This window comes from Procambarus clarkii, chromosome 19 (assembly GCF_040958095.1).
Source record: "Procambarus clarkii isolate CNS0578487 chromosome 19, FALCON_Pclarkii_2.0, whole genome shotgun sequence".
Lineage (NCBI taxonomy): Eukaryota > Metazoa > Arthropoda > Malacostraca > Decapoda > Cambaridae > Procambarus > Procambarus clarkii.
This window is the reverse complement of record NC_091168.1, coordinates 12,085,080-12,110,618: the sequence shown is the minus strand read 5'-3', so window position 1 is coordinate 12,110,618 and position 25,539 is coordinate 12,085,080. Positions and strand designations below refer to the sequence as shown.

The 25,539-nt window shown below is 49.3% G+C and overlaps 1 protein-coding gene across 3 annotated transcripts in view; it reads right to left on the bottom strand.

The window, feature by feature from the left end:
* LOC123757634 (contactin-2) overlaps positions 1-25,539 on the bottom strand; it is a 184,295-nt gene that overhangs the window by 50,065 nt on the left and 108,691 nt on the right. For all 3 annotated transcript variants that reach the window (XM_045741476.2, XM_069326939.1, XM_045741475.2), the window contains exon 4: positions 18,794-18,984. In XM_045741476.2, coding sequence (XP_045597432.1) covers positions 18,794-18,984 — 191 coding nt within the window. The remainder of the gene's footprint in view (positions 1-18,793; positions 18,985-25,539) is intronic.

Sequence of the window (25,539 nt, the reverse complement as noted above, 5' to 3'; positions counted from 1 at the left end):
GGTTGGGTTGACTGCATCTATCTGGACCTAAAAAAGGCTTTCGACAGAGTTCCACATAAGAGGTTGTTCTGGAAACTGGAAAATATTGGAGGGGTGACAGGTAAGCTTCTATCATGGATGAAAAATTTTCTGACTGATAGAAAAATGAGGGCAGTAATCAGAGGCAATGTATCAGAATGGAGAAATGTCACAAGTGGAGTACCACAGGGCTCAGTTCTTGCACCAGTGATGTTTATTGTGTACATAAATGATCTACCAGTTGGTATACAGAATTATATGAACATGTTTGCTGATGATGCTAAGATAATAGGAAGGATAAGAAATTTAGATGACTGTCATGCCCTTCAAGAAGACCTGGACAAAATAAGTATATGGAGCACCACTTGGCAAATGGAATTTAATGTTAATAAATGTCATGTTATGGAATGTGGAATAGGAGAACATAGACCCCACACAACCTATATATTATGTGAGAAATCTTTAAAGAATTCTGATAAAGAAAGAGATCTAGGAGTGGTTCTAGATAGAAAACTATCACCTGAGGACCACATAAAGAATATTGTGCAAGGAGCCTATGCTATGCTTTCTAACTTCAGAATTGCATTTAAATACATGGATGGCGATATACTAAAGAAATTGTTCATGACTTTTGTTAGGCCAAAGCTAGAATATGCAGCTGTTGTGTGGTGCCCATATCTTAAGAAGCACATCAACAAACTGGAAAAGGTGCAAAGACATGCTACTAAGTGGCTCCCAGAACTGAAGGGCAAGAGCTACGAGGAGAGGTTAGAAGCATTAAATATGCCAAAACTAGAAGACAGAAGAAAAAGAGGTGATATGATCACTACATACAAAATAGTTACAGGAATTGATAAAATCGACAGGGAAGACTTCCTGAGACCTGGAATTTCAAGAACAAGAGGTCATAGATTTAAACTAGCTAAACACAGATGCCGAAGAAATATAAGAAAATTCACCTTCGCAAATAGAGTGGTAGACGGTTGGAACAAGTTAAGTGAGAAGGTGGTGGAGGCCAAGACCGTCAGTAGTTTCAAAGCGTTATATGACAAAGAGTGCTGGGAAGACGGGACACCACGAGCGTAGCTCTCATCCTGTAACTACACTTAGGTAATTACACTTAGGTAATTACAAAAGGTGACACCCCTAGGGTCAACACTTGCAGCAGAGGAGCTCCAGCATATTTCAACAATCCTAAGTATTGTAGTACAGGTTGATGGTAGTGAGTGGTGTCCCAGAGAACATAAAGGTATAGTGCTCTTGAAAAATAGGTGAGATAACAGGAAAGTGCTAAGGGAAGTGAAAAATCGGATGAGAAAAAGTTGCCCTAGTGTTTACAGTGCAGAGAAGAACATTCAAGATGGCCACTGGCAAGAGGAAAAACAAAACAGAGCTTGATTTTGAGGGATTCAATGAAGAAAGCATTGATATTAGTAGTCTACATAACAAGTTGGTAAATTTAGATACTATAGTGAACTCTCATGTAGAAATAATTAGTAAATTGAAAGAAAGTAATGACCATTTGAATAGCAAAGTTTTATGTCTTGAGGGTTTAGTGAAAGACTTGCGCAAGGATAAGAATCAATTGGAAACAAATTGCAAAGCCATGGAAGAAGAAAATAAACTCTTAAAAATAGCTTTGGAAGAAGTTAAAGTAAATTTAAACATAAATGACTACAATAGGTTAGGCAAGGAAATTAAACAGGAGAAACAGCTTTTGTCAGCACAGATGGAGGAAGTTACACAGGGAATAGAACAGTGCAAGAAAGATATGCAACTCACTTATGCACAAGTGGCCAAGGAGAAGGAAAAAATAGAAGAAGCAGTAAAGGAAGTCAAACACTGCAGCAACCAAGATAAAACAAACATTAGGCTAGAAGTGAGGAAAGAATTGGCATCTAACCCGAAGTTGGTGCAAAACACAGTTGACCGGAGTAAGTCCCTGATCATTTTTGGCTGCAAAGAAAAGGCGATAACATCTAGGTCAGAAAGAGCTGTAGAAGAAGCTAAAGTAGTAGATAAAATTGTTGGCCTCGTGGAAGGTCTTACAACCATAGAGAATGTGTGCGACTACAGGAGAATAGGCAGGTACGTAAAAGGGAAAGATCGACCTTTGAGGATCACCCTAAACGGTGCCAAACAGATGGAAGAAGTACTAAGGAATGCTAGAAAATTGCAAAGGGATGAGGATGGGAAAGGGTGGTCATTAAGACGAGATCTTTCAAAAGAAGATAGAGAGAAGCTGAAACTGAACCTCGCCGAGGCAAAACATTTAAATGAGAGCAGGAATGAAGAAGAAATAAATTCTTTTTTCTACAAAGTGATAGGGGTAGGCAAACCAGTAAAGTGGTACATAAAGGCAAACCAACAAAATCAATAGAGAGGGGGGAAGTGAAGAATAAGGAGAGGGGGAACAAGTTCCTGAAGATTGCATACACCAACATAGATGGAGTGAGATCGAAGATACTGGAGTTAAGTGATGTAATACAGCTGCAGACACCAGACATTGTTGCACTCACGGAGACAAAACTTGAAGATGTAATTTTAAATGAGGTCATATTCCCAAGGGGCTACTCAATTTGGAGACGGGACAGAAAAATTAGGAAAGGCGGTGGCGTTGCTGTGCTGGTAAAAGAACACCTAAAGGTGAAGGAAATAATGACTGCCAATCCACAAGAAGTTGACATAATAGCACTAGAGATCTGCTATGAGGATGATAAACTAATGATGATAAATGCATATAGTCCACCGCCAAGCAGCACATGGTCAAAGGAGGAGCTAGATAGTAAACGTGAAGGTCTTATAACAATAATGAGAGAGATTATAGCGAGAGCGGATAACGATAGATCACGACTGTTGATAGTCGGTGACTTCAACTTGAAATCCATAGACTGGGAAGCATATGAAGCTAAAACAGAAGATTTTTGGACCTGTAAATTTGTAGACCTCATCCTGGAAACATTCTTGTATCAACATGTTAAACAAGCTACGAGGATGAGGGAAGGGGACGTTCCCTCCATGCTAGATTTGATATTTACCAGGAAGGAGGAAGAGAGATTTGACATTCAGTACCTTCCTCCCTTGGGTAAAAGTGACCATGTCTTTTTGGGAATAAAGTATGCAATGCGTTATAAGCTGGAAGAAAATAAGGAGGTTGAAGCAGTTGAAAAACCAGACTTCAGGAGAGGACATTATGGTGACCTTAGAAATTTTTTTAGTGAGTATAATTGGACAGACTTGATGCTAGGCAAGGAAGTGAATGAGATGTATGGCAAGTTTTGTGAAATATATGATAAAGGCACAAAAAAATTTATACCAAAACAGAGATGCAGAACTAGGAAACAGGATTGGTTCAATAGAAATTGCGAGAGGGCTAGAGACCGAAAGACACAAAAATGGAATCAATACAGGAAGAGGCCGAACCCCCAAACATACCAGCGATACAAAGATGCGAGAAACAACTACACGGCAGTGAGGAGAGAGGCAGAAAGAAATTTTGAAAAAGGGATTGCGGACAAATGTAAAACAGAACCAGGTCTATTCTATAAATTCATAAACAACAAATTGCAGGTAAAGGATAATATTCAGAGGTTGAAAATGGGAAATAGATTCACGGAAGATGAAAAGGAAATGTGTGAAACACTAAACGAAAAGTTCCAAAGTGTGTTTGTACAAAATGAAATCTTTAGGGAACCAGATACAATAAGAATTCCAGAGAACAACATAGAACACATAGAGGTGTCTAGAGACGAAGTGGAAAAAATGCTCAAGGAGCTCGGTAAGAACAAAGCAGCTGGCCCAGATGGCGTTTCACCATGGGTTCTGAGAGAATGTGCATCTGAGCTCAGCATTCCACTTCACCTGATCTTTCAGGCATCCCTGTGTACAGGAATCGTAGCAGACGGGTGGAAACAGGCTAACATAGTTCCAATCTACAAAAGTGGCAGCAGGGAAGACCCCCTCAATTATAGACCTGTATCATTGACAAGTGTAATAGTGAAAGTATTGGAAAAACTAATCAAAACTAAATGGGTAGAACACCTAGAGAGAAATGATATAATATCAGACAGACAGTATGGTTTTCGATCTGGAAGATCCTGTGTATCGAATTAACTCAGTTTCTATGATCGAGCCACAGAGATATTACAGGAAAGAGATGGTTGGGTTGACTGCATCTATCTGGACCTAAAAAAGGCTTTCGACAGAGTTCCACATAAGAGGTTGTTCTGGAAACTGGAAAATATTGGAGGGGTGACAGGTAAGCTTCTATCATGGATGAAAAATTTTCTGACTGATAGAAAAATGAGGGCAGTAATCAGAGGCAATGTATCAGAATGGAGAAATGTCACAAGTGGAGTACCACAGGGCTCAGTTCTTGCACCAGTGATGTTTATTGTGTACATAAATGATCTACCAGTTGGTATACAGAATTATATGAACATGTTTGCTGATGATGCTAAGATAATAGGAAGGATAAGAAATTTAGATGACTGTCATGCCCTTCAAGAAGACCTGGACAAAATAAGTATATGGAGCACCACTTGGCAAATGGAATTTAATGTTAATAAATGTCATGTTATGGAATGTGGAATAGGAGAACATAGACCCCACACAACCTATATATTATGTGAGAAATCTTTAAAGAATTCTGATAAAGAAAGAGATCTAGGAGTGGTTCTAGATAGAAAACTATCACCTGAGGACCACATAAAGAATATTGTGCAAGGAGCCTATGCTATGCTTTCTAACTTCAGAATTGCATTTAAATACATGGATGGCGATATACTAAAGAAATTGTTCATGACTTTTGTTAGGCCAAAGCTAGAATATGCAGCTGTTGTGTGGTGCCCATATCTTAAGAAGCACATCAACAAACTGGAAAAGGTGCAAAGACATGCTACTAAGTGGCTCCCAGAACTGAAGGGCAAGAGCTACGAGGAGAGGTTAGAAGCATTAAATATGCCAAAACTAGAAGACAGAAGAAAAAGAGGTGATATGATCACTACATACAAAATAGTTACAGGAATTGATAAAATCGACAGGGAAGTCTTCCTGAGACCTGGAATTTCAAGAACAAGAGGTCATAGATTTAAACTAGCTAAACACAGATGCCGAAGAAATATAAGAAAATTCACCTTCGCAAATAGAGTGGTAGACGGTTGGAACAAGTTAAGTGAGAAGGTGGTGGAGGCCAAGACCGTCAGTAGTTTCAAAGCGTTATATGACAAAGAGTGCTGGGAAGACGGGACACCACGAGCGTAGCTCTCATCCTGTAACTACACTTAGGTAATTACACTTAGGTAATTACACACACACACACACATATATATATATAGGGCACGTATATCTGAAGACGCCTCGACCATGCCAACGCGAAGAGGTCCACTTCCGGAGGCCCGAACGTCAGGCAGAGCCAACTGAACGAGTTGGCGTCGACCGCCCATTCTGTGGACAGGGAAATGAACCGGGACAGGCCGTCCGCCAGGATGTTCGACACCCCCTGAACGTGAACCGCCAGGAAATTTAAACCCCGAGAACTCAGCAGACGAGTCACTCTAGGCAACCTGCCCCAAAGAGCCAAGGGCCGCATCGAACCTCCCTCGGTTCAGGCAATGAACCACCAGGAAACAGTCCGAACTGAGCCTGATTGTCGATCCGCAAGCGGCCCAAACCCTTCTGAGCGACAATCACACAGCCGCAAACTGCCGCACTGTGCTGTGGGCCTGACAGAAGGACGGATCCCACTATTCCTGGATGTCCTGGTGAGCACTGGTCACAAAGCCCCAGCCAAGATACGACGCATCCGTGAACACATCAAGAAATAGCTCGGATGGGCGCCAAGGCACCGAACCATGAAATATCCGAAGAGGAAGCCGGCAATGCAGCAAACGACACAAAGCTCCCTGAGGCCGAACTCAGTGGTCGCGAGAAAGGTGGAAGGAACGTCCGCGAAGGAACCAGAACAGCCGATGAAGCCAAACCGACCCCACGGGTAGACCATCATGGCAAAGTTCAGGCTCCCACACAAACCCTCAATCAACTGCCGCATGGCCGGGGAGCCCCTCAAAAACAAGCAAAGGCGGGAATGCAGCCAAAGCAGAGCCTCCGGAGGAAGAGACAAGGAAGCGGTCCGAGTGTCCCACACAAGACACAGACCAAGATCTTGGTCACAGCCAAGATCTGTGTTTTGGCTGTGACACAGCCAAGACACAGCCAAGATCAAGTCCCATCTGGTTTCCTGAGAGGAAACCAGATGGGACTTCTGCCAGTTATATCGGGACCAGGAACCCGATCCCAAGTGAGCTGGAAAAGAATCAAGTCCCTGGTGAGCAGACACGCGGACCGGCTGGGAACCTACACCAGCCAGTCATCGAGGTACGCCAGAACCCGAACACCTAAAAGACGCAGACGAGCCACCACGACCTGGGTAAGGCGTGCGAAAACGCGAAGCGCCATATTCAAATCAAATGGAAGACAACAAAAGTGGAAACCCTGACGCCCCATCACAAAACCAAGCCAGTCCCTGAATCCCGGATGAACCGGGGTGTACCAATACACGTCCTTGAGGTCCAGGGATACCATCTAAGCGCCTTGCTCCAACAGAAGACGGACCTGGGACAGTAGTCATCCGAATGGAGGAGCAATAAACCCCGGGTTCAGACGGGACAAATCCAGAATGAACCTGAGGTCCCCACAGTCCTGTTTCGGAACTGGAAACAGGCGGGAAACCCACCTGAGTGACGAGGTCGTTTCGACCACGCCCAAGCGAACCTACTCCGAGATGACCTGACCGAGTGCAGAAGAGGCCTGCCCCCCCCCCCGAAGGAGGAGGAGCCACTCAATGTCAACCACAGGTCGCATGAAACAACCCAAAAGGCCCACAAATCGTGGGTCCTGCCATGAGCAAATAGGGCGAGCTTCTTTCCCATTGCCCCATCAATGGGATGAACCATGAACGGGCCGACGCCTCTTACGAGAACCAAGGTGGTACACTGATCAATCACCGTGCCAACTAGTGATCGCAGTCTTCGGAACAGACTGTTCCGAAGACTGCACCGGTACCGAATCTGGCACCATGGGCCTACCACAATGGGAGGAACCCCGAGCCCTGGCACGACCCCTCCTGGAAGGCCCCTCCATAAGCCCTTCAGAGAACCAACAAGTCTGACTGATGGGAACTAAACGAAACTGCCTGCAGATACTGCACAACCACTGACTCTGCAAACAGCAACGGTCAAAAGGGTGAAGACAACCCAAGAGCCAGGGCCCAAGCACATTCCAAAGAAGAAGCAAGCACCGTCTGCCGACACACGGTACGAGAAGCAAAAAAACAGCGAAACCGCATCTGTCAGGATCGACGCGAACAGCTTCAACAATGCAGACGACACACACATTGCTGAGGGCAACACACAAGACTCAGAGGTAGCCCCAAGCGCCTCCACGTTCTCCTCAAGCATGTCCGAGGACAGCTCGAGCAGGAAAAAAATACAAGGCTGAAGCCAACAGGCCACGCGCTCACAAGTCATCCGTGACCAATGCAGCCGAAAGGGTAGGAACCTGCACCACACTAACATCCCACGAAAGAACAGGGGCGAACAAGGACATGTCGAGATGTGCAAAATTGCCCCCCCAATCAAATTTGTAACACCATATAAGCTTCCCGCCACTCAAGCATGTGGGATCTACAGTACACATACCAATGAGAAGAGAGGGCTTTTTGCAACCGGGAAGACTCCGGAACCTCATAACGAACCCAGTAAGGACAAGATGATTCAAACACGAAGGAATGCAGATCCATTACGAGGGCGTAATCTGGGTCGCGCAGAAGGTAAGCTGCAATGGGCTCCCGCACTACATGGGGTGGGATGCGGGAGGCCAAAAACCTCTGGAAAGACAGAACCAAAGAACCCACGGGATCACAGAACCTTACCCGGGGAGGGAGTAGATGCCAAATCCAATTCGTACGAGGAGGGAGAATAAGAGAACCTCAGCCAGAGGACCCGGGACCGAGCCGTTTCCCCAACCCGCCTCTAAAGAAACGGCAGGAACCGCCGAAAAAGCAGGAACGAAGGGGCGCCCACTTGTCAGACCCAGAAGCTCCAGCTGGAGGACCAGGCTCGAATGCCTCTGCCGCCACCCTGGAAGGGGACTCCCGAAACTCCCCGAGTCTCAACACCAACTAAACCTTGCCCCGACTCCAAAAACCCTTCAGACGCATCGAGTAAAAAAGCAAGGGGTAAAGACAAGGGGGTGCGGATGGAACCAAAGCTAATGCGACTAACACCCCCAAGTCCGGGTCCCTATTGCCAAAACGGAGCAGTTTCAGGGCATCCAGGGAAGCAACCAACCTATCGCATTGCAGCAACCAGAACAAAGCATGCAACGCTGAAGCTGCCTGCACCCGCATATGATCATCAGTAGATTGGGTGAACTGGAGTACATACAAGCAACAAAACTCGCACAAATCCGGGTCGAAAGCATCATCAACCCAACAGGCAGCATGGCAGAGGCACAACCGGTGATCGTCACCCCGAGACAGAGGAACAGAGCAACCTTCAACCTCGCCCGAAGCGAGAGGTGGTGGTCTGGGGGTCACATCCATTGGACCAAAGAGCCCCCAAAGGGTTTACCAGGGTCTGTAGTCACATATCTCGCTAAAGGAAGCACAGGTATGGTACTGCTAACCGGCACTCAAAACTACCAAGCAATCTGCTAAAGCTGAACCCCTGGTTCCAAGAATATTCCAAGAACCATGCTAGTGGATCATGTTCAGAGATGCGTGAAGATGAGGCGTAGAGTAAAGGTAGAAGTGGTGCCACCCACTCAGGTTGGGTGACCACCCTGACCCACCCACTCAGGTCACCAGGCTGTGACTCTCACGTCAGGCTGCGAGCAGCCGCGTCCAACAGCCTGGTTGATCAGTCCAGCAACCAGGAGGCCTGGTCGACGAACGGGCCGCGGGGACGCTAAGCCCCGGAAGCACCTCAAGGTAACCAAGGTAGGTAACCACCCCACACCCGTAAAAGCAGAGAAATAACTAAGTGTTCTCCCTATATATATATATAACCCAGAACTTCCCCAGGTATCCCCAGGGGGGCCATGACTGGGAAGAAGATGAGCGAGAGCGACATAGAACCCGCAATAAAGGATGCGGAACACCAATACATGTTTACACCGCACATAAACCAAAACAAACACCCTCGGTGCATGCGCCTGCGGACCAAGCTGCAACACCCAACCCTTGGGAAGGGTGCCTACAAGGTGTACTAAACGAATATTAGTAATGTTGAGACAGAGTATATAGATGAGATGTAATGAAAATGATGATATAATATAGAAAAACGATAAATAGAACAGAAGAGGACCAACTAGTCCGAGAAAGGACTGGAGGTAAGCCTCACCGGCAGACAACAGACGTTCCAACAATATTGGAAGGATCGATGATCTTCCCAAACATTTGAGACCCTTGAGAAGCAAGCACAAAAGCACGGAGGCTCACATGGGCCCAGTGGCATCCGCGACCAATGGTCATACAGGATCCCGAGACGACAAGAACATGACGTTGAAGAATACATGTCCTAGAAATGAAGGGTGAGAAAGTGGTAAAATATCCCACAAGAAGGACAGAAATGGAGCCAAGGGACAGAACCAAACCCGGTGAAGGTCTGATGCCAAAACTAACTTGTACTCAGAGGGGGGGAAAGGAAAACCCCACTCCTCGTAACCAAAAGCCCTGCTCAGAGGGTTGAGAAACCTAAGTGGGGTCCAACGGGGCCCAAGACCCCCAAGCCAGCCCCTCCCTAACCCCAGGAACTTCCATGTCAGGCCCAGGGGGCGAGTCGTCCTCCCATGCCCCGGCCACACAAGAAAAAGCCGGGGCGGCCGAAATAGCAGGAAGAGAATGGGCCCACTGGCCGGACCCTGGAGCTATGGCTGGAGGAACAGACTTGAATGCCTCCATCGCCACCCCGGAAGGGGCAGCCCCCAGAACTGCCCAAGTCTCAGAAACCTCTAAACCCTGCCCCGAGCCCTCAGACGCGTAGGAGCCGGAAGCAGGGGGGGAAGGGAACCAAATGAACCACAACAGGGGGAAGAACGTAGGGGCGCGAACGGAACCAAGGCCGAAGCGACCAACACCCCCAAGTCCGGGTCCCTATAAACAAAACGGGGCAGCCTCCAGGCATCCGGGGAAAAAACAAACCAGCGCGCTGCAACAACCTAAACCTATCTTGCACCCGAATAATATCAACAGATTGGGTGAACTGAGTCACAAACAGGCAACAAAGCTAGCAGAACTCCGGGTCAAATGTGTCACCGACCCAACAGGCAGCATGAGGGAGGCAAAAACAATGAGCATCGCCCTGAGACGGGGACAAAGCAACCCTCAAACTCGCAAAAAGTGAGAGGGGATGAATGGGGGGTCACATCCATGGGACCCCGAGTGCCCCGTGGGGTTACCCAGGGCCCCTAGACTGGGTCTGCTAAGGGTTTACCCAGGTAGGGTACTGCTAACCGACGCCCAAGCTACCAATCAACACTGCTAATGCTGAACCCCCAGGACGTGTCCACTCGCCAGGGCGAAGCAGGGGGGGTACCACCAAACCCAAACAACCTTAGTATAAGGTGGGAGGAACACTAAGGCAGACCTCCCTCCCCACCAGGCAAAAAGAAACAGAAAAACCTCGCAAGAGGACAGCAAACCCAAAGGGAACAGAGCCGGCTGCTGTCGTAGGTGAAAACTAGCTGCGCTATACCCTGCGCCCCTACCAGTGCAAAAAACCAGCATTGAATGTAATGAAACGCCATTTTCTGGGTGAGACCCGGAGGCTCCCCGGAGCTTTACCGGCTGATATGCTAATGTCAGACTTTGGCATCAGTCATGTGTATGGAGTTCTAGGGCCTACCGGGGACCACGAGCCAGAACCTGGCCCCCTCAGAGAGGCAAGGGGAGCAATGGCCTATAGAAACCCCCGTGTGGTTGGAAGCATTCTATGTCTGCCATCGACCGGGTCAAGCATCCAGAAAGGTAAGCATTCCAAAACAAACCCCTATTCTGGTGAAAATTGCTACCTAAGCCGAACTAGTGGATAGAACTCTTCAACAGAAAACAAGGAAACTAGTATGACGTCATACGTCACCGCGCCGCTGTCTGCGCAGCTCCCCCCTCCCTGGGAGGGGGAAGGGGGAGCCCCAGACCTCCCACGCCGGCTATCCACCCATCAGTTCTGAGGCTGGATGTCAAAACACACGAAAAACGCCGACCGGAGGGAGGGAGGGTTGCCGGGGAGCCTCCGGGTCTCACCCAGAAAATGGCGTTTCATTACATTCAACGCTGGTTTTCTGGGGGGAGCCCCGTCGGCTCCCCGGAGCTAACTACCCACAGAGGAAGGTCTAAAGGGACAAAACCGGGAGGCGGACACCACGCACCCCCCAAGGAGGCGAGACAACCGGCAGCAAACGCCAACCCAAGGCGCCACAGCCCCGAAAATCCCGGGAACAACACGAGAACCACGAGCAGCAAGGCCCCTGCACGAACACCAAAAATCCATGCCCGAAAGACTGCAAGGCCACGTCGCCCAGACGGCAGCGAGAGCAGCGAAGCCACGAACGCCACAGGCATGAGGGAAGAACAGAGGCAGCTTAGCAGCAAGAACATGGCTAACCACCCGGGACACTATCACCCGCGAACCGGGAAGAACAGAACCGGATCAACGCAAAACGCGCTCCGGACCCAAACGCCGTGGCACGCAAACAACAGCGGAGGGCCACCACTGAACACAAAAACGACACACCCCTGGCCCGACCAACGAAGCACCAACAAACCCTGGACCCCTCCAGAATGCAGCAGCCCCACCCCGCGCCAGAAAAGATGGAGACTGCTGCCATCAAACAACCAAAACGCTAAAACCGAAGGAGCAAGAAAACTCAGCGACTCGACCCCCAGAGGCAAAGGCCCAAAGGAAAGAGCCGACGAAAAAACACACCGGAACCGAAGGGGCACTACCAACCGAGGAGAAGACAGAGCACGCTGACCAGAGACCAGGATGGTGCAAGCAGCGCACGAACAGGCCGGAGGTGAAACGACGCACAAGACAGCTGACTAACGGTGCAGAAGCAACACCAAGACCGAAAGCAAGCTGAAGCGGCTCCGCCTGCGCCGCACGAAAAGAGGCAACAGTATGTGGCAAGACGACGGCCCCCAACCCCCACTAGAAAACCAAGCCGAGAGTAAACCAAGCTAACAAGAGTAACCACCTAAGAAGGGACAGGAAAAGGAAGGACCGCCAAAATACCCCATACTGCCGCCAAGAGAAGCACGCAGGTGGGACACCTACCACGAAGCCACCCGACCACCAACCGGAGGCGAGACCACGAGGCAGAACATAAGCAGCCCCGACAAGGCCCCCCCCCCCCGAGCCCAGGAAAAGGCGGAGCCGCGAGAAGATCTCGGGCGCGACCACCGAAACCCAGGCGGCACAAGGAGATGGAACGTCTGCCGAACAGAAAAACTCCCCAAAGCATGCAAGCCCGCCAGGAGTTCGGAAACGACGGGTCTGACGCGAGACATCGCAAGACCCCCCCCCAAAAAAAAAAAAAAAAAAAAACGGCAGGGCAAGCTAGGAAAACCAAAGAAGGCGGAAGGGTCGCCGCCAGAACAGGACCCGAACCAAGGGGCACGAAGAACTGCAATAGACCGAGACAAAGAAGCACATCACAGGACACAGGCTGACCAACGCCTAAGAACACACGCAGAACATCCCTGCTGCAGAGGAGGCAGGAAGAAAGAGCAGAAGCACAAAAAACCCCAGGAGAACAACCAGGGGTGGACAATCAGGCAGAGACAAAAACCCCACGCAATCCCCAGGCACAAAACGGCAGCAAAGTGCCACTCCACAACCGGACACAGGAACAAGGACACGCCACCGCGAAACACGGTACCAATGCACACGTGCAGCAGCAGCAACAGGCACCACTGCAACATGCAACATGTAAATAGCAACTCCCCTCTGCAAAGGCAGAGAACGGAGCAGGCAGACCCCAGACAGGGCCAACGGAGACACGATAAAACCCTGCAGGCCCAGAAACCTGCACCAGGCGACCGACGGCGGAGAAACCCCGCTCGATACCTGCTGGATGAGGTACTGGGAGCTCTTTTACACCTGAAGCCTGGCCCAAGGTCAGGCCAGACCCCCACCAGGCAGCTGCTAGGAGCAGTCCACCGGCCCACATACCCCCACAACCAGGACGGGCCGGAACTGCCATACGAAAACAGGCCAGTGCGCCCTGGAAGTCCACGGACGAACCAGCAAGAAGGCTTATGCTTGCAAGTAGGTCGTGTAACAAGCACAGACCACTGATGGTAATACAGTGTTCCCCAAAAGTGCCAACAGCACCACTGCACTCCACTGGTACTATTCCGCAAGTTCTACCAGATAAGCGGGACCCAAGAGCCAGAGCTCAAATCCTGCAAGCACAGCCAGGAGCCTTACCAGGTGAGGACAGAACCAACCCTACAACCCCCACACCTCACAACATTAAAAAAGGAGGGTCCCCTGAATGACTCCAGCATGTGTTGGACATGCACATGAGGGGGACAGGAAGGGGTGATAAAGGGACAGTCACTGGTGTGCGAACGGTCTCATTCGTACAAAAATATACCTAAATAAAGACAGGTATATAAACACCGCCGCATCCAGCGCCCGGCCAAAAAACGCCAGACCGCAGAAACTCACCTGGCGAATGGTGGCACGAACTTGACACGACTCAACCGTGCCCAGAAGAACTTGGGAGCACCGCCAGGTGAAGACGCCAGAGCTGGACCCTGCCGGACCCGCAGGAGAACAGGGAGAGGCGAAGGAGGTGGTCCACACCCATGACACAGGGAAAACCGCGGTGTCCTCCCCACAGCTGGGAACCAGGACACCCCCGGCGCGAAGGGGAACATACCGCAGCCAGGGAGAAGAACGAGAGGCGAAGCACTGTAGCAAAAAAGGGCGCAAATCCCCAGCACTGAAACACCGCCCAGACCAAAACAAACTCCACGGCGCATGCGCATAACACGCTGGCCGAACCGCACACCCTCCCTGCGGGAAGGCGCCAGCCAGGACTACTGCACGAGAAAAGGAGCCAAAAGAGGAAGCAGGAACAATAAAACCGGCCAAAGAAGCAAAGAGCCCAAAAAGGAACCCAGCCGGGCAACAAGTAGCCCAACCGGGCGACAAGTAGCCCAACCGGGCGACACGTAGCCCAACTGGGCGACAAGTAGCCCAACAGGGCGACAAGTACGAGGAGCCGACAGATGTTCCAATAATGCGGGAAGTAGCGAAAAACCTTCCCGTACCCTCGAGAACACAGAAGCCAACACTAGTCCCGAAGGCACACGAAGGCGCAGGCGCACCCGAGATCAGAAGTCACGCAGAACCCCATCGAACGGGGAAACATGACCAAAACACCGTCCCAAAATGGGGTCTGGAGGAAACATCCACCCACAGGACGGAACGAACCGACTCAAAGGCCAAGGAACCGAGCCCGGGGAGGGGCCGACGTCCAACAGCACGTACGGCGAGTGGGGAGGGAGGAAAGACCCCACTCCGCGTAACCACAAGCCCCGCCTAGAGGGGGATAAAAACCCCCACGGGGCCTAACGGGGCCAAGGCCCCCCCCAGTCAGCCCCTCCCCAGCCCCGGGAACCTACACGACAGGCCCCGGGGCCGAGCCGTGCCCCCAAAGCCCCGGCCGTACCAGAAAACCGGGGCAGCCGTGAAAACACTAAGGAAGGGAGCCCACTGGCAGACTCATACAACACGGCTGGAGGAACAGGCTCAAATGCCCCAGTCACTACCCCGGAAGGGGAATTCCCCGAGACTGCCCGAGTCTCAACACCACCAAAAACCCCACCCCGAACCTACAGACGGTAAGGAACCGGATGCAGGTAGGAAGGGTGATCCAGGGGAAAGACAAGGGGGCGTGGATGGAACCGAAGCAACCAACACCCCCAAGTCCCAAAACGAACTACAACGGGGCAGCCCCGGGGCTCCCAGGGAGGAAACCACGAGAACGTTGCCACCACCAAGGCTCAAGTGCAACGCCCCTGCTGCCCGCACCCGCATTGTTAGCACAACTGGGTAACCGAGCCACAACGAGCAACCAAACTCGCAGGACTCCGGGTCGAAGGTGTCACCGACCCCACAGGCAGCAGACGGAGGCAAAACAGAGAGTCACCCAGAGACAAAGGGTGAGAGCAACCCTCAAACTCGCTGGAAGCGAGGGGGGGGGGGACTCTGGGGTCACATCCATCGGACCCGCGCGCCCCCAGGGGTTTCCCAGGGTCCCGAGCGTTTACTTTAAGAGGACTCTCGCTCAGGTAATCCCAGGCAGGGTACTGCTAACCGGCACCCAAAGCTACCAAACAACTTTCTAAGAGCTGAACCCCTGGGACGTGTACACTCACGGGGACCTAGCAGGGTACCACCAGAAAATACTCAGAACACAAGGGACACAAGGGGCAAGAACGAAGGCAGACCCCCCACCAGGTAGATAAACAAAAAGAAAAAGAAAACCCCGCAAGAGGACAGCGTACCCAAGCGGAACAGAGCCGGCCGCTATGATTGGTAAAGACAAGCTGCACAGTACCCTGCGCCGCACCAGTGCAAACACTGCCCCTTACTCTAAGGCGAACAAGGGAGACAGAACACCCGAGCACACAAAGAGCGGCCGAAAACCAAGCAGTAAACGGCCAAGCAGGGGCAGGACCCAAGGAACTTGTGGAAGGTGGCCCCAAGCCCCAAGGGCAGTACTTACAGGGCACCTAGGGAAGGGAACCCTAGGCGCATGCAGCCCAAGTACTGAAGAATCACTCCCGGCTCACGCACCACCTAGAAAACAGACACCACACTCTAGGTACAGTGCTGAAACAACCACTGGAGCCGGAGCACATAACCATTGCCTATAGCATCAGCCGAAGAACTGATGGGTGGATAGCCGGCGTGGGAGGTCTGGGGCTCCCCCTTTCCCCTCCCAGGGAGGGGGGAGCTGCGCAGACAGCGGCGCGGTGACGTATGACGTCATACAAGTTTCCTTGTTTTCTGTTGAAGAGTTCTATCCACTAGTTCGGCTTAGGTAGCAATTTTAACCAGAATAGGGGTTTGTTTTGGAATGCTTACCTTTCTGGATGCTTGACCCGGTCGATGGCAGACATAGAATGCTTCCAACCACACGGGGGTTTCTATAGGCCATTGCTCCCCTTGCCTCTCTGAGGGGGCCAGGTTCTGGCTCGTGGTCCCCGGTAGGCCCTAGAACTCCATACACATGACTGATGCCAAAGTCTGACATAAGCATATCAGCCGGTAAAGCTCCGGGGAGCCGACGGGGCTCCCCCCAGAAACTACTACTTACCCCAAGGCAAACCAGGGAGGAACCCCCCCCCAAAAAAAAAAAACACTCGGGGTGGTCAGTTGCCAAGCAGCAACCGACCTACAGAGATAGACCCAGGGCATTACTTACAGGGCATTCAGGGAAGGTGACCCTAAGCACATGCAGCCCGAGTACCTGTGAATATTACTCCCAGCTCGCACACCACCTAAGAGAATTACTAATCCGAGGCAGAGAACAATAAGAATTTGGAGCTGGAACTACAACGACCAAGCCATATCCCATCAACCGAGGAACTGAAGGTTGGGTCGCCAGCGCGGGGGTCTGGGGTTCCCCCTTTTCCCTCCCGGGGAGGAGGGGAGCTGCGCAGACATGCGGCGCGGCTCGTGTGATGTCATGCTCGTTTGCTCGTTTTCAATTAAGGAGTTCTATTCACTCGTTTGTCTATTTTCTTTGTTCTTAACCAGAATTAGGGTTTGTTTTGTGGCGCTTACCTTTCTGGGTGCCTGTCCTGGTCGATGGCTGATATAGAATGCTCCAAAATCACATGTGCATTCTATGGCTATTGCTCCCTGTGCCTCTCTGAGGGGGCCAGGTTCTGCTCGTGGTCCTCGATAGGCCTAGAACTCCACCCACATTGACTGATGCCAAAGTTAGGGATATCCATATCAGCCTGGATAGCTCCACGGAGCCGTAGGGGCTGCCCCCCCCCACAGAAAATATATGTACTGTAATTGGTATTATTTAGCGATGATAGTATTACAGAAGACCCCTGACAGATATAAATGACCAGGATTCTGATAATAGCAGGATTGTTGTGATAATTTGCACTGTGCTATGGGAGGAGTAATGTTGAGGGTGGGAGGTATGTAGCGTAGTCTGCCGAATGTGTGGCCACCTGCTGCTGTCTGCACTTACTATACCAGCTTAGTGGTTTGTTATGGTGAACAAAACGTGCAGATACTTATATACAACATCTGTATATAGTGAATAAAAGCAAAAACAGTATGGCAGTATGGCTGGCTGGCTGGCTGGCTGGCCATTCCTTGCTGCTTTTTGACTCAGCATACCAGCTTGGTGGTTCGCTATGGTGAACATAAATGTAGATATGTATATATAATGTGTATATATAGTGTAATAACAGCAAAAGGAGTGTTTTGAGAAGCAATTTTGGTGAGGAAGGTGGCATCATCAGCATGACTTCTCAAGCTGTGTAAGGGGTGGCCACTATGCTCTTTGGGCATCATACCAGCTTAGTTGTACAGTTATGGTGAACAAAACATGTAGATACTTATATATAACATCTGTATATAGTATAACAACACCACAAATAGTATACTTGAAGGAGGAATGTTAGTGTGTCTGGCCATGAACCAGTGAGGCAGGCAGACATCAGCTGACTGTGTTTAGCAACCTCTCCTATTGTCTGAACTCACCATACCAGTTTTGTTGTGTAGTTATGGCGAATAAAACATGTAGATACTTATATATAACGTCTGTATATAGTGAATAAAAGCTAAAACAGTATGGTGGGAGGAGGAATGTTGCAAGTCAGGTGTTGTTGAGGGAGTGTGGCGAGTGGCCACTCCTCATTGCTTTTGACTCACCATACCAAATTAGTGGTTTGTTATGGTGAACAAAACATGCAGAAACTTATATATAACCTGTGTATACAAAACTATTTGTTTATTGTTTTATGAACATAATAACTGAATCACTAATATGATCACAATACTTTTGAGTATAGCAATGATTCGCACATTTTATTATATAAATATATCACACTACACACTATTGAATACTATTACTGCAAAAAAATTAGAAAAAATCAATCGGAGACATTGAAACAGTAAGGTAATAATATCTTTGCAGCAACTCCCACCTGACAGCTGGGGCGGAGCAGACCTCGTCTGGCGCCTGCTCTGTCAACGCCTCTTTTTTGCCATATTTCCCGCCCCACTGCGGCCAAAATATGCCACTGACGATTATTTTATTATTTTTTCCATGATTAGGGAACACAAATGAACACTTTTATTATACAATTTTTTTTTTTTTTTTTTTTTTTGAGCCTGTGAATGTGGAAGACCAAATAGCAGCTTAGGGGATAAAAAACAAAAACGCACAAAAATAATGAAATTCTTTACAGGCACGCTCTTCACTAAGCGGGAAGCTCTTGTAAACTGAGGCAGGGTCAGCTGTGCCACCAGGAAGCACGCGACGGATCGACCGATACATGTATCAACAAAGTTGCTAGTCGAGGCAAAGGTTGTAATTCAGGTCACATTTTCCGACAAAATTGACACCGTAACTCAAAAAATTCATAAGCAAGGGCAGTCGTAATTTGAGGTGCCACTGTATAAGGGTCAAGTTTCAAATCCAGTGGTGCACATAAGGAAACACTCACCTGTGATGGTGCTATGTGGTGTGGCAAAACCAGCCACTGAGAATTTAGCAGTGGTCGGTACCGTAGATGAAATGTGGTCTTGGGCCCTTCCAGGAAACCTTCCCATTCTTCTTTCAGGTGTAGGTGCCAAGTCACAATAGCTGTCACGGCTGATGGTTTGATGACCACATTCTCTGGTGGATCTGGTGGGCCTGTGCATTAATAATTTTAATCTTAAAGGCTTAATCATTTTTAAGTAGAAGTTTGCCTATCACTACCTCCATTTAATTACAAAACATTATCCTTTATAAAAAATATCACATCATAAATGCATTTTTCTTCATTCAAATAAAAAAAAATATATTTTAGTTATACACTAATACATATACAGTACAACCTTGATTCAACGCACCCGACGACCCTCTGGCTAGTTCGCACACTTTTCAGGCCGGATTTACTCATCCGGGTCGACGAACAATGGTTCACCGAAGCAGGGGATGTTCGGATTTGCTTACGATGTCGAGACAGAGTTCACAGACTGGTGGAAAACTTTCCCATTCTATCACAGATTACAATTAATAATTCGCTCATATGACAAGTTCGATCACGCAAGTGGACCACACAAGTGGTCCGCACAAGTGGTCCACAAGCTTACGATGTTGGGAAAGAGTTCACAGAGTGGTGGAAAACTCTTTCATTCTATCACAGATAACAATAAATAATTCCTTCATATGACAAGTTGGATCACACAAGTGGACCACACAACAAGTGAACCATATGAATCAAGCACCAGCCAGAATGGTCCACACAAGAAGCGACGCATATTAACCAAATACCAGCCAGAGTGGTCCGCACAAGTGAACGACTGAGTTTCAATGATTTTCGTTCACTGATTTGTGGTACATGTATCTGTAAATTAATTAAAAGCCTGAAGCGTGAATAGCTAAGCTAATGTGTTGAAATCTTCTTAGATACATTTTCTGTGATGAAACAAGATGAGTGAGGTGGACAGATAAGAGAATACTGTACAGTAAACCTCACTTTATAGTGAGGTTTTACTCACTTTCATCTGTGTCATCATAGTTCAGTGACCCATGACTTTAAACGTTTCAGATTAATAGATAATTTCTAAAACTGGCATTTTAATAACTCTTTATTATCCTAATTAAACTAAACTAAATAAAACCAAAAATATACTGTAAATATGATAGATATCTGCTATTTGAGAAATTATTCATGTTATTGGTGGCACAATTCCAGCGCGAGTGGACGGGTCTAATACGTGTGCACACAACACCAGGCGTGTTTTGTTCAATTTTGTCGCCACAGTTCAGTGACCTACGGCTTCGAAATAATAAAATAATTAAAGCAGTTATAAAATAAGTATTTTCTGGGGGGAGCCCCATCGTTCCCCGGAGCTATCCAGGCTGAATGGATATGTATAACTTTCTGGCATCAGTCAAAGTGCTAGGAGTTCTTGCCTACTGGGGACCACGAGCCAGAACCTGGCCCCCTCAGAGAGGCACAAGGAGCAATGGCCTATAGAAACCCCCTTGTGATTGGGAGCATTCTATGTCTGCCATCAACCGGGACAGGCACCCAGAAAGGTAGGTGCCCCAAAACAAACCCCTATTCTGGTGAAATTATTGCTACCGAAAGCCGAACGAGTGGATAGAACTCCCCAAACAAAATGATCAAACTAGCATGACATCATCACGTCGCCGCGCCACCGTCTGTGCAACCCCCCCCTCCCCGAGAGGGGGAAGGAGGAGCCCCAGACCCTCCACGCCGGCGATCCAACTGGCAGTTCTTGGCTGATGATATTACTGGCTGGTCGAGTGCCTCTGGCTCCGGTCTGCCTTGTGGTGTGGACTGTCTCTACCGGTTGGGTGTGAGCCAGGAGTAAGATTCCACGGTACTCGGGCTGCATGTGCCTAGGGCTATCTTCCCTAGGTGCCCTGTAAGTACTGCCCTTGGGGCCACCTTCCACAAGTCGCCTTGGGTTCTACCTCCGCTGTGTCCTTTACTGCTCGGTACTGGGCCACCCTTGGAGTCGGCTGGGGTTTTGTTGCCCTGGTTTGTCTCTGGGTAGAGAGTAGTTTTCGTCACTGGTAGGGGCGCGGGGTACTGCACAGCTAGTTTTCACCATTAACAGCGGCCAGCTCTGTTCCGCCTGGGTACGTTGTCGTCTTGCGGGGTTTTTCTTTTGTTTTTGCGTGGTGGGGGGTGTGCCTTTACTATGGTCCCCCTTTCCTGTTCTAGGTGATTTTCTTTCGAATTCTTCTGTTGGCGGTACTCCCCGCTTGGCCCCCATAAGTGGACACGTCCCGGGGGTTCAGCTTTAGCAGTTTGTTGGTAGATTTGGACGCTGGTTCGCGGTACCCTGCTTGGGCTTCCCTTAGCGTGTACCAAAGGCTAAGGGCCCTGGGAAACCCCACGGGGACTCCATGGTCCTCTAGGTGTGTCCCCGGAGTCCCCGTCAAACCGAGTTTGACGGTTGAACTGTCCCCTTGTCTCAGGGTGACACTCACTGTTTGTGCCTCCGCCATGCTGCCTGTTGGGTCCTTGTTCTTGTGACCCGGAGTCGTCCGATGATTGTTGTCGGTACGCGCTCTCCATCACCCAGGCCACTGGTCTTGATAATCAGGTGCAGGCGGCTGCGGCGTTGCTTGCTGGGTGTATGTTGCTGCAACGCTCTTGGTTGTTTGCGGCCCCGTGGCTGCCCCGTTTTGGTGGTTGGGGTCTGGACTTGGGGGTGGGGGTCGCTTTGACTCTGGCTCCTTCCGCTCCTTGTTCTTCCCCTTCTATTCTACTCACTTCCTCCCTTGCTTCCTGCTCCGAACCATAGGCGGGTTTCGGGGTTGGGGCGGGGTCCTGTTGGGTTGAGACTCGGGCGGTCTCAGGGGTTTTCCTCTTCCGGGGTGGCGGCGGAGGCATTCGAGTCGGTTCTTCCAGCCGTGCCATATGGGTCTGACCAGTGGGCTCCCTTCATTAGTGTTTGCGCGGCTGCCCCGGCTTTTCCTTGTTAAGCTGGGGCTTTGGGGGTGCAGCTTGGCCCTGAGTCATGCCGTAGAGGTTCCCGGGGTTAAGGAGGGGTTGCCTGGGGGGGCCTTGGCCCCCTTTGCTCCTCTTGGGTCTTTGTACCTTTGGTGGGGGGCTGGCAGTTCCTCAGTGGGGTTGTTCCTTCCCTCTGTGTTCCTGTTGTTTTCGGGTATACCCCTCCCTGGGTTCGGTTCCGTGTCCCTTCGAGTTCGTCGGTCCCGTCGTACCTGGGGGTGTGTTTCACCCCCTTTTCCTTACCCTTTTCGCTCTTACGTTGCGATGCTGTTAAAAAAAAAAAAAAAAGTGTCCAGGTAAGGTACATCCATACAAGGTGTGAAACAAACATTGATGGATTTCTATATTGACCTAGTACATAGTGCCTAAACTGCTTCGTATCGCTGTCCCTGCATGTTCCTTGGTCAGGGGTGCTTGTCGTGGTTCTCGTTGGTTCGCGAGTCTCTTCGTACCTTCCAATATTATTGGAACGTCTGTTGATTTTCGATGTGGTTTCCCTCGGGTCTTTTGTCGGCCTTGTTGGTTCCCTTCCATCATCTGTTTTCTTTTGCTTCGTTTTCGCCTTGTTTTGTTTTCGCGTCGTCTCTACTTCCAGTTTCGGCGTTCTTTGTCTTCGTTCCGCACGCCTTCCTGGTGTTTGCACGATGTCTGTAAGTTGTGTGTACGATTTGTGTGTCCGCCTGGTGTACGAGCCACTCCTCCCGGTGGACGGGTGGTGCGTTTCGTACCTCGTGTGCTGGGGCCGCGGTGTGCGTTTTGTTTACGGGAGGTATGCTCGTGTGTTCACGTCGTTTCTCGTTATTTTCTACGGCTTCTTGCTCGTTTCTCCCTCCAGTCGTGGCCCTCAGGATGCTGAGGGTGTTTTGGATTTATATCTGGGGGTGTCACTTTGTTCTTCCTCTGCTTCTTGGTGTTGGATGGTTTGGCATTGCGCCGCCTCCTCCCCCTCTGTACTGCTTCGTCTTCAGCAGGGCGCGCGCCTCTGGCCGTATTTCTCCCTTGACTTCGCATTTTATTCAGGTAACGGTACATACTATGCCTACTGCCTCGAGTATGCATGGCTTTCGGGCACACCTTTAGCGCTGCTCCTAGTATGTTACTTGGCTCACCTGTGTTGTGGCACGGTCGCGTGTCTGCTCTGCATGTAACAAACTAGGCTGTTGTAAGAATTATTCCAGAAGGTTCCAGAAGTTCGAGTAGGGACCTGACCTCTCAACAACGCCCAGTCCCCTGGGAATTAGCAGGTCTGAGTCACAAATGGCGGGCATCTTTGTTCATAGCTGCGTATAATGAACCATCCTATAGTATTCAGTAATTTAGAGAAAATTAGCCTTTATTCATTTTGCATTAAAATTGTATTGTATAATAGTACTGGATACAATATCAAGAGTATTCTAATTATTGAGTTTAAGTCACCATCAGTGACGTCACGAATCAGATCTAACTTTTAAGGCGGAGTGACCGGCGGTCATAGGTCATCAGGGGTTGACAGGTCTACTATTTCTCAAAGTTTTAATAACCATTTTTGTGATCGGGAACAGCTCTGCCGTTAGATGTTTGTAATTTAATTCAGTAAAATAATTCAACCAGTCTGGATCAATTAAGTACAACAGAGGTTAATTGTTATAACTTAAACCTTGCTAGTAACTGGGTAGGACTTTGACTAGGCGGAAGGATACAATACTCTGTCTGGGGTAGTCCAGACAAGGAAAAAATTAGTGTGAATACGGGAGCAGCTGGGAGAGGTCAACCATCTTACCTCTCCCCAAGACCAGCACAACAGCTAGAGCTGGTCGCCCAAGGTATAGTTGCTATTGTAAATTATAGGGATAGTCTTCTCATTTGCCATTCAGGTCAAGTAGGGAGTGTTAAAGTGATAGGGAGTGAACATATTTAGATTTTGTTTTAGTTTTCTTTTAATAAATTAAATTTGTTATTAATTTGCATTTTATTGTTTCCATTTGGTTATGTGTATACTTGTCCTGGTCACGTGGTCCACACGAGGCAGAGTTGGATTGGGCGCCGATTCTAACATCGAATCATTCCCGTGTAATTAATTCCACACTCAAGTTTCCGAGGTTATAAACTACTAGTGGGGATCAAGCCCCAAGGTTGATTAATTAGCGTGATCGATCCAGACCTCGATCATTGCTCTGTGTTACTGGTCTGGTGGTGGCAGCAGAGGCGACTCTAGGGTTTTGCTCAACGCCTAGGTCACGTCATACTGGGTGTAGAATCCTAAGTCGGTCAATCGTCTTAGGACCACGTGGCGTGGAGTTGGCGTTGTTAAAAGTTTTGGAGTCCCTTGGTTTAGAAATATAAGTAAGAATACGGGTAGAGGGAGTAGAAGGAAGAAAAGAGAGAGAAACCCTAACCCGTGTTACATGCAGGTGAGGTTGTCTTGTCTGGCGCTTCTGTCGGCCTAGTGCTGGTTCTCACTTTTGGTGGGGTTGCCTAGTTGTGCTTGCGGGGGTTGAGCTCTGGCTCTTGGGTCCCGCCTCTCCTGTCAGTTGACAGTTGTGCAGTTTCCTGAGCCTTCTGGGCTCTGTTTTCACGTTTGCTCCTGTGGGTGGCCTCTGCCTCCTCCACATGGCTTTTTGGTGCCTTTCGCTTTCTTTCCCTCTGACATTAATCAGGTTCTTTTTAGTGTCTGTGGCTCCTTTGGGTGCTCACTACCTCCTGTGTCCCCTTGTGCGTACAAACATACGGACATAAGTACAGTGGACCTGCGGAGGGCCTATTGGCCCGTGCGAGGCAGCTACTGTTTCTTGCCATCCATTCCCACTCACATACATGTCCAACCCGCCCTTGCACCAATCGTGGGGCCCCACCACTAAGTTACGTGGTAATTGGTTCCGCGCATCACCGGGCCTGTTACCGTGCCGGTCATTCCTCCAGTCTTTCCTGATTCTGCGCTTATCCCTTTTATGCCCATTGTTTCGTGCCCACAATGTAAATAATAAATAAATAAATAAATGTTTATTTAGGTAAGGTACATACTTACAAGAGATTTTACAAAGTTTGTTGGATTAATAGATAGAGCTAGCACATACAATGCCTAAAGCCACTATTACGCAAAGCGTTTCGGGCAGGAAAGGGTGAAAAGTGAAGTGAAAAATGTGCCGCAAGGGTGGCGTGTGCCACTATCCCAGCTTCTATTGTTTCGTGGAGATTGGTCAATAAACACAAACACTAAGGAACTACAGTACTATCTTTTGTTGCGTATACAGTAGTTGCGGGTGATATTTTGGTGGGCAATGGTGCGGGTTGGGCGCACTGAGTGTCGGTCCGGTGTCTCGCATGTCTGTTCTAGACCACACTTGCAGGTGGACTAGTTATTATTCGCTACTCTGCTGGTTATATGCTTGGGCGCCGCCTCACAGTTCTCCACAGGTTGGCAGGACTTTTTGTTGGACATACGGAACGGTTTGAGTTCCATCGTTGGTACTTTGTAGAACTTTGCTTCTCTAGTTAGGCTCATGCGATTGGAGCGAGTATCTTCTTGGGACACACTACTCACTCCGCCACCCTTGTTCACTGTTCCATCCTTGTTTACTCTTCCCCGCTTGGCGGGATTGCGTCGATGGCTCCTGACTGGGGTGTTTGGTGTGGTGTTTGGTCACCTTGCATGTGTCTTTAGTGCCTTTTTTGTCCTTGTTGTCCTGTGGGGGGCTCTGCCCCGCATTTCGGTGCTTTTGTTTTCGTTGTCG